Source organism: Onychostoma macrolepis, chromosome 10, assembly GCF_012432095.1.
Source record: "Onychostoma macrolepis isolate SWU-2019 chromosome 10, ASM1243209v1, whole genome shotgun sequence".
NCBI classification, from domain to species: Eukaryota; Metazoa; Chordata; class Actinopteri; order Cypriniformes; family Cyprinidae; genus Onychostoma; species Onychostoma macrolepis.
In genome coordinates, this window is record NC_081164.1 from 26437103 (window position 1) to 26447102 (window position 10000).

The 10000-nt window shown below is 32.7% G+C and overlaps 1 protein-coding gene across 1 annotated transcript in view; it reads right to left on the reverse strand.

The window, feature by feature from the left end:
- LOC131547867 (ciliogenesis and planar polarity effector 1-like) overlaps nt 1-8841 on the reverse strand; it is a 14953-nt gene extending 6112 nt beyond the window's left edge. Inside the window, exons 1-11 of the mRNA XM_058788613.1 lie at nt 8758-8841; nt 8462-8682; nt 6386-6467; nt 6173-6301; nt 3505-3540; nt 3371-3404; nt 3158-3289; nt 1602-1761; nt 468-526; nt 284-394; nt 42-175 (exon numbers count right to left, since the gene is read on the reverse strand). Of these exons, the coding sequence (XP_058644596.1) occupies nt 42-175; nt 284-394; nt 468-526; nt 1602-1761; nt 3158-3289; nt 3371-3404; nt 3505-3540; nt 6173-6301; nt 6386-6467; nt 8462-8569 (985 nt within the window). The 5' untranslated portion in view covers nt 8570-8682; nt 8758-8841. The remainder of the gene's footprint in view (nt 1-41; nt 176-283; nt 395-467; nt 527-1601; nt 1762-3157; nt 3290-3370; nt 3405-3504; nt 3541-6172; nt 6302-6385; nt 6468-8461; nt 8683-8757) is intronic.
- Between the last annotated feature and the right edge of the window lie 1159 nt (nt 8842-10000).

Consider the following 10000-nt stretch of genomic DNA (forward strand, 5'->3'; position numbering starts at 1 on the left):
CGGCTCACATTTATAAATGAAATAATGAAACAAATATGAACCTGGTCTGTGCAGGCCGAGTCTGCCGCTCAAAGAGCCGCGTGTTTTCGCTGCAGCTTTCCTCTGAAGCACGACGGTCTTTCCCAGAGAAGCCTGTGCTCCGCTCGGACTCCTGGGAATCCTCTTATTTGTGCTCCTGAAACACAGCGCAGGACGTTCAGCATTGATTCTCCAAACAAAGCACTGGATCTGCATCAAAAGCAACAACTGCAGCCTGCACAGAGGAGGCAATCCCAGAATGCACCTGAGGCTGTGCTGTGGGTTTGTGGGAAGGTTGATCGGTGTGGTGAGCAGCTCAGCGATCAGACCGCAGGCGTCACGCGCTCTCTGTTCATGATGCTCCTGAAGAAGCAGCCTAAACGCACACGGATCACATGAAACACGCGTGAAAACCAGCACATGTTAGTCGAGCACACGCACAATCATACCTGTCTCGCTCTTCTTTGGTTTTCTTGCTGGTTGCCAGATCTACGGAGGTTGGATTCTGCTGCAGGAATGAATTATTCAGAAGAATAAAGTTACTAACAGGCTTTTGTGTAAAACTAAAACTTCAAGCTTCACTTATAGACTTAAATACGTGTGGAAAAACGAGACAAATGATGTTTAACCAATAGCTTTAGTATAGAACTAAAGCTGCATAAAGTATTCACAGTATATTCACACAATATTCACAGCACTGGATTTAATGTTCAGTAATGTTCAGTCTCTAGATAATACTATTGTTGATTAAAAACTATTATTTATTCTTAATTGTTATTAAATTTCATTATACATGAAAAAAATCTAGATGTACATATTTTCATATTTTATTAATTAAATAAAGATTAAATTATATATTATAATTATTTATTTAGATATTGTAATATTGCATTAATTATTTTTAATATATAAAAACTTTTTTTTTTTTTAAGAAAACTACTTTTAATTTTTTTTTATTCTTCAAGGATGCATTAAATTGATCAAAAGAGACAGTAAAGATATAATATTACAAAAGATTTTTGTTTCAAATAAATGCTGTTCTTTTGAACTTGAAAAAATCAAATGCATCACAGTTTCCACAAAAACATTAACTGTTTTCAACATTGATAATAATCAGAAATGTTTGTTGAGCAGCAAATCAGCATATTATTATGATTTCTGAAGATCATGTGACGCTGAAGACTGCAGTAATGATGCTGAAAATACAGCTGCACATCACAGAAATAAATTACAGTTTAAGATACACTACAATAGAGAACAGTTATTTTAAATGATAATAATATTTCCCAATATTACAGTTTTTATTGTATTTTTAATCAAATAAATGCAGCCTTGGTGAGCAATAAGAGACGCTTTGAAAAACATTAAACAAATCTTACAGACTCCAGACTTTTAAACAGTAGTTTATGTATTAATAAAAATGTAATTATTCATATAATCAATGTGGAAATAAATATTAGCAACTGTTTGAGAATCCTGATTTATAACCCAACAGAAACAGGTTTTTCTCAACATGAAGAAAGTCTAGAAGAAAACAGATTCTGAGAATAATTGCAATCAAACACAAACGGTCAGCGTCTCACGTGTTTAACTGGAGAGATGAAGGGTCTGTGCTCTTTCTCTCTCTTCTCTTCTCTCTGTTTTCTGTACTCCGTCAGTCGTTCTCTCTGTTTCCTCCTCATCCACATCCTCACATCCCTGCGCTCCTCCTCCATCATGGCTCCGCTCGGCTTGACCTCTGACCTGCCGCCACCACAGATCCAATCAAATCAATCAATATATGCGTCACGCATCCCTCACTGACCTACTTAGCCAATCATAACACAGATCATTTAGATTCAGACTCTTTTATCCAAGTACAGTTGACTAAAACTATTAAAATCATTTTCACTGACTGAAATAAAATTAAATATCTAAACCTTATACTTTATTTCATTTTATTTTATTAAAATTTAGGTCATTTTGATTTTCCATTTTCTTTTTAATTTTAGTTAGCATTTTATTCATTTGTTGTATGTTTTTTTTAATGACTGACTAAATAGGTTTTATTCATTTTTTTATCTTGTTTTCAGTTAATCAATAAAATGTTAATTAAAGTGAAAAAGAAAATTGAAAATGGAAAGATAAAAACTTATATTAATTTTAAGTTTTATATATTTTATTTTTAATTAGTGGCAACAGAGACATATTTAAAATAATACATTTAATGAAATTATTACAGTAGATTTTGGGTTTAGTAGGGTTTATTTTTACTTTTATTAAACATTTTATTCATTAGCTGTGTTTTTAAAAGTCTATATAGTTTTTATTTCATTTTTAATACAACAATAAATGTAATAAAATTATTATAGTACATTTTATTAATATTTTGAGTTAGGATTTATTTTTCCATTTTCTTCTTAATTTTATTAAACATTCTATTCATCAGCTGTGTTTTTAAAAGTCTATATAGTTTTTATTTCATTTTTAATACAACAATAAATGTAATAAAATTATTATAGTACATTTTATTAATATTTCGAGTTAGGATTTATTTTTCCATTTTCTTCTTAATTTTATTAAACATTCTATTCATCAGCTGTGTTTTTTAAAGTCTATATAGTTTTTATGAATTTTTATTTCATTTTTAGTTTTAGTTATTTTAGGCTTTCAACTAAACAATAAACTAATATTAAAAATGAAACAAACTAATAAAAACATTTTTAAAAACACAAACAACAACAATAAATCAAAATGTTAAATTAGAAAGAAAAATAAAAACTAATTCAAAATATTAATAAAATGGCAACTAACTAAAATTAAAAAAAATTAAGTTTTGTATATTTTATTTTAGTTATTGGCAACATTTCTCATTTTGGTTACTAAAATAACTAAAACTTCAAATTAAACAAAACTAATAAAAAACATATAGACTCTAAAACTACAAAACTAATAAAATGTTAACAAAAACTTAATACAAAATATTAATAAAAACTATAATAGTATACTAAAACAACATTGCATCTGAGCAAAAACCGCTCATGAATAACTCAACTATGACTGTTTTTGATGAAAGAAACTTAATACGTGCTATAACTAGAACTACAAAGGTGTATTAAATTGCTTAAATTGTCCTAGTGAGCTCATTTGTGAAGCTCACCTGCTCAGATGAAGCGTTCCTGAGCGAGACAGATCCAGCGCTGATCGGGATAAAGCGCCGTCCCTGATTAACTCACACAATATGTCCTTCACGTCACTGAGGCCGCTGACCCCGAGAGTCTCCTCCGCCGGCCTGAAGAGAGAGAAACCGGATGAAATCAGACGGACAAATACAGAGAAATCACTGGCAAAGAGTCAAACACTTCAGACTCACTTCACAGGATTCTCAAGCAAACACTCCGTCAAATCTGCAGGAAAAGAACCAGAGACACACACATCCATGACTTCAGCTGTAGGTGTGTGTGTGTGTGTGTGTGTGTGTGTGTGTGTGAGATGCAGGTCACTCACCAGGATCAGTATCTTGCTCACGCTGCTCCAGTTTCACTGAAAACAAGCAGATCATGTTAAAGCGAGGACCTGAGGAACCTACAACCTACCTTTTAATACACAAAGCCGTGCGATGAACAGACAATTCAGTTCAAATTTATTCATAAAGCACAACTACACAAACATGCTGTGGGATTACAAGAAATGTTGTTGTTCACATGACATTTTTTATTTCAATTAAATGAATGCACTGTATATTATTTGTATAATGTTTTTTATTTAACATTTAGTATTTTTAGGGGATTTTATGGATTTAAATTATTTTAATGGAATAGTTATGATCCATTTATTACCTGTCAACCACTTTTTTGAGCATAACATTTAATTTCCAACTCATAAATCTTGAATGCTTTGAAGCGCAGACTTAAGCTTGGCCTCTTTTTTTAAAGAAGACACTTTATTGCTGAAGTGAAAACATTTTAAAAGCTGAAACTTAAAAAAAAAAAAGGTTAAAAGAAGTTTTATTTTTTTATTATGAAGAATGCACAAAAATACTATTTAAAAAAATCTAAAAGCAAGAAATCTAAAGTTGTGTTCCAAATTTGAGGTTGATATCTCAAAAAATGAGCTTTCAGGAATATTTTGTTCTGGTGCACTACCAAACGCTTCCCATTCGTTTCCAATGTAGTCATTTTTGACCATGAACAATGTAGTCTATAAGACGATTGAACCTTTTTAAATCATGCCCATGATTTTTGTATGTGTGTTCACTTAGCAAGTGCCAAAGCCCTTATCAAGTTTCATACCATTCCACAGAAGTAAAAAATTATTTATTTAAAAAATTAAAATAAAACAAAACGTTAAGGTTTTCAGATAACAGCACCAGAGGGCTAAATAAAAATAAAAAAAACACTTACAAATTTACAGCAAACAAATAAAATAAAGACTGTTTAAGGCAAGACACCACAGGTGAATAGAGATATGTTAAGAGTTAAAGGTTTTTACAGAAGGGATTTTGGATTTCTCTTTTTATTACTCAATAAATTATAAAATACTGTCAACAGCCAGAAAAAAAAAAAACATTTCCACCATGTCTTAAGAAATAAAGTGTTATATAAATCAGAGTGAATGACATAAAAATTTAAAAACTTCTATAAAAACCTTCTATAATATAGATAATATAGAATATAGATAGGAGTAAAACTGTACGTTTTGGTGTAAGTGCTTCTGAAGTGGAGAAAAAAAATTCTGAAAATGGCCCTTTAAGATATGCATTGTAATTTAATCTACAGATGCAAATATATAAAGTGTAATAAAATAACAACTTAAAGGTGTATTTTGACGGGGGGTTTTTTCACTAGTCTCAAACAAAACACTATGAAAAGTAGGGCTGGGACGATACTCTACTATACTCTAATATACACTACACGTCAAAAGCTTTAGAACAGTAAGATTTTTAATGTTTTTTAAAGAAGTCTCTTCTGCTCACCAAACCTGCACTTATTTGATCCGAAGTACAGAAAAAAAAAAAGTCAAATTTTGAAATATTTTTACTATTTAAAAGAACTGTTTTCTATATGAATATATTTTAAAATGTAATTTATTTCTGTGATTTCAAAGCTGAATTTTTAGCATCATTACTCCAGTCACATGATCCTTCAGAAATCATTCTAATATTCTGATTTGCTGCTCAAGAAACATTTATTATTATTATTATTATGTTGAAAACAGCTGAGTATAATTTTTTCAGGTTTCTTTGATAATAGAAAGTTCAGAAAAACAGCATTTATCTGAAATAGAAACCTTTTGTAACATTATAAATGTCTTTATCATCAAATTAAAGCATAATTGCTAAATAAAAGTATTCATTTCTATAATTTCTTTACCAAAATTTTTTAAAATGCTTTCTTTTCATCAAAGAATCCTGAAAAAATAATGATAATGATAATGATAATAATAATAATAATAATAATAATAATAATAAACGTTTCTTGAACAGTAAATCAGCATATTAGAGAGATTTCTGAAGATCATGTGACACTGAAGACTGCAGTAATGATGCTGAAAATTCAGATTTGATCACAGAAATAAATTACAGTTTAACAGATATTCAAATAGAAAACAGTTATTTTAAATAGTAAAAATATTTAAAATTTTTACTGTTTTTTCTGTACTTCGGATAAAATAAATGCAGGCTTGGTGAGACTTCTTTAAAAAAACATGAAAAAACTTTTGACCGGTAGTGTATATTGCGATAATTGAGTATTGCGATTATATAACTATTGCGATTCGATATTACAATTTATTGTGAATTTTGTTTGCTTATTAAAGACAATGGAAAATACTTGATCAAAGAGACTCTATATGATGAGTAATTAACAAAAACAATGCATGGCATCTTTCTGAGCTTTTATTTCAGAAGCATACACATACACGGTGTATATTTAAAGTACCTAGAACCATGAAACTTTCAAGACCCAAAACACTGAACTTGCACATGAATATAAGTCAAATGTTCAACAAAATGAGTAGAAAAAATACTTTCTGAAATAAAGTGCTATGTTACTTTGCATACCGTTTTAGTTATTTTTAAATCGTTTTAAAAAGAATAGCGATAGTTAGGTGAATTTTCTTTTCTCCCACCCCTAATGAAAACTCTGTGAGTATGTGAGGAGAGATGATAACGTACCTGTGGGAGGAAAGCGCTCGTGATGGACTGAACTTCGGGTCAATACAGAAGAAGACAAAACCTGCTCATCTTGTCTCTCTGGGTCGGCCGTGGCTCCAAACCGATGCGGTGAAGGACAGTAACTCCTCACTGTTCACACATTCAGCAGAACTGTTAAACGGCCTTGTTTATTCTACTTTATTTCTCTATATAAAGCTGCTGAAGTCGTCTCACCTTCTTGTATGACTCTGAGAGAGCTGGACTGAGGTTTCTTCTCCATCGCTGAAGGACTCAGCGTCTCGATAGTGTTCACCAGCTGAAGAGAAAGGGCTGCACGATTAATCGACTGTGATAGTCACGCGCATCTCATCAGTAAAGCCGGTTCTGTGATTAGTAGTAAATCTCCATCACGTGCTTTCAGATGGAGCAGCATTTACTACACAGAGCTGTAGTTCACTGACAAGCTACACAAAAAAAAGACAAAATCGCAAATCGTTCATCGAAATCGTTTGCGGCATTTACAGCGGTTTGTGTAGCTTCTCAGTGAACTACGGCTCTGTGTAGTAAATGCTGCTCCATCTGAAAGCATGTGAAAATACCACATTTAATAACATGTTTTTGTTATGAGCTGGAGGATGAAGAAGGCAGGCAGGGAATGTGGATCTGAATGCAGGCAGTTTAATATCGAAACCAAAGAACCAAAACACGGGGGAAACAAGGAGCAGAACGACACCATAACATTCAACATCAAGATAAAACGATTGTTGCTCCCCATTCCGCCCCCTTTCCAGCGCTGCTCTTTCATTCCTCCATAAAAGCCCAATTTCACATGCAAATCTGTAAAATCATGTAACGTGACTTTTGCAAAATGGGATTTTGATTTCTAGAAGTATATTAGATTTATTGGTGCGCCTAAATGGTCAAATACATGCAAAAATGTGTTAAAATGCGCCGCTTAGTGATTATTCACACAAACCCTTGTCGGTTATGTAATAAATGAATGTTGAGAATGAAAATACACGTGTAACGGTAAGTGCGGCTCTTAAAGTGACAGCAGCTATATTCCTGATTCGACTGTGTGCTTTATATTAATCAAACAACAAAAGACATTCAAAATCACACACTGCTCGAGTGAAGGACCTTTGTAGCTTTAATAAGAAACAAAGAAAGTTTAATTCTTACAGTGAAGACTATGCTGTTTTATTTTACAATTGATTATTAATTTCTGTAGTAGGCTTGTTAACTGCTTGAGACTTGCATAAAAAAAACATTAAAGCACAGTTTGTTTCATTTGTATCTTTTTATTCCATTGCATTTGTCCTTTGCTTTTTTATTACTGACAGTTTAATTATTTTCAATCATTTTCGTTCACTTTTTTTTTTTTTTTTTTTTTTTTGGGGCAGTGTGAACATGACATTTTATTTTTCATAAAATTCTAAATAAATAAATTTCATAAGATTCTTCTGCGGGGCATATTTGAGAGGTGAGGTGTCCAAGTCGCAACATCTAGCTTCTGGGGTGCCTCAGGGCTCAGTTCTCAGACCACTTCTCTTCTCTTCTCTGTCTACATGGCATCACTAGTTTCTGTCATTCAGAAACATGAATTTTCATATCACTGCTATGCTGATGACACTCAACTCTACCTTTAATTCCATCCTGATGATCCGACGATCTGCTCGCATCTCAGCATGTCTAACAGACATTTCTTGCTGGATGAAGGATCATCACCTTCAACTCAACCTGGCTAAGACAGACTGCTTGCTTGTAGTTTCAGCAAACCCATCGTTTCATCACAATTTCACCTTCCAGTTAGGCTCATAAAAACACATCTCTTCCATCTTTATTTGACCCTTGAACTCTAGCACTCTCTATTCTAATTCTGTTTTATCTATCAGTCTTCTTTGTATTTATTAGTCTTCTTTGTATCTATCTGACCCTCTAACACTAGCTTTGTTTTTTTATTCTATCTACTTGTTTTCTTTATTTAAAAGGTTAGCGTTAGGCTAACCAAGACTTGTCATAGCACTTTCATGTTGTTGCTCTTTTGTTGGTTTTGATCGCTTCTATTGTCCTCATTTGTAAGTCGCTTTGGATAAAAGCGTCTGCTAAATGACTAAATGTAAATGTAATGTAAATATTTGGAGTTTGATGGAGATTTACTGCTGATCACAGAACTGTGCTTCACTGACAACATGTGCATGACTATCGCAGCTTTTGCCTGATCGCGATTGCGATTTCATTGCGATTTATCCTGCAGCCCTAGTCAGAGCGTTTCCCATGGTGCAGCTCATCAGCAGCTTCATGTCTTACCAGTCTGGTGTTGGCAAACTCTTGGTCGATGTGATCGGCGATGCTCTGCAGTCTGAGCAGCTGAGCGTCCATCTCTGACAGCCGCGCTGAGATCTGACTCCTGGACATCAGCAGCCGGTCCAGAGCGCGTGGAGGAGCCGCTCGAACGCCCGTCAGGACGCGCAGAGTCACGGGGTCTCCGCCGAGAACGGCTTCAGGAGACACGCACACTACTGAGGGACCTGCAGCAGGACCAGACCAGTTAGTATAGACAGCAGGAGTGTAACGGTACACAAACATGACGGTTTGGTACGTACCTCCCTAATATACACTGCCGGTCAAAAGTTTGGGATCAGTAAGACTTGTAATGTTTTTTAAAGAAGTCTCTTATGCTCATCAAAGCTGCATTTATTTGAACAAAAATACAGGGAAAAAAACAGTAATATTGCAATATGTTATTACAATATAAAATAATGGTGTCTATTTTAATATACTTTAAAACATCATTTATTTCTGTGACGCATTACTCCAGTCTTCAGTGTCACATGATCCTTCAGAAATCATTCTAATATGCTGATTTATTATTAGAATTATCTATGTTGGCAACAGTTGTTTGAACGGTAGTATATATTGTTAAAAAATATTTATATTTTAAATAAATGCTCTTCTTTTTAACTTTTTATTCATCAAAGAATCCTGGAAAAAAGTATCACCTGTTCCCCAAAAAAAAATATTAAGCAGCACAACAGTTTCCAGCACTGATTATAAATCAGCATATTATTATGATTTCTGAAGGATCATGTGACACTGAAGACTGGAGTAATGATGCTGAAAATACAGCTTTGCATGACAGGAATAAATTAGATTTTAATGTATATTAAAATAGAATTTTTTTTATTTTACATCGTAATAATATTTCACAATATTACATTTTTTCTGTATTTTTGATCAAATAAACACAGCCTTGATGAGCATAAGAAACTTCTTTTAAAAAAATCTGTGTATATATATATATATATATATATATATATATATATATATATATATATATATATATATACATACACACACACACACACACACACACACACACACACACACACACACACACACACACACATATATATATATATATATATATATATATATATATATATATATATATATACACACACACATACATACATTAGGCCTGTCAGTTTAACGCGTTAATTAATTAGTAATAAAAAATAACACGATTAAAATATTTTAACGCAGTTAATGCACTGGCCCCGCCCCCAGACCTCTACATCATCTTACATTTCATACGGTTGACAAATATGACGCAGAGCAACAACTCCATAAATGCAGTTATGCCCTAAAATTCAAGATATTGGTGCAAAAATGCCCCGTATGTGTTTTTGTCTTATATTTATATCATACGATATCACAGGAGCAGGGGAACAGTAGGCTATTACACGATTTTGTCCCGAATATCACGAGTTTAAATGTGATTTTATACAACAGTTCACTAAATAAGTTGATATTGTGTTATATTTTAAACACAATATTATGTGTTTT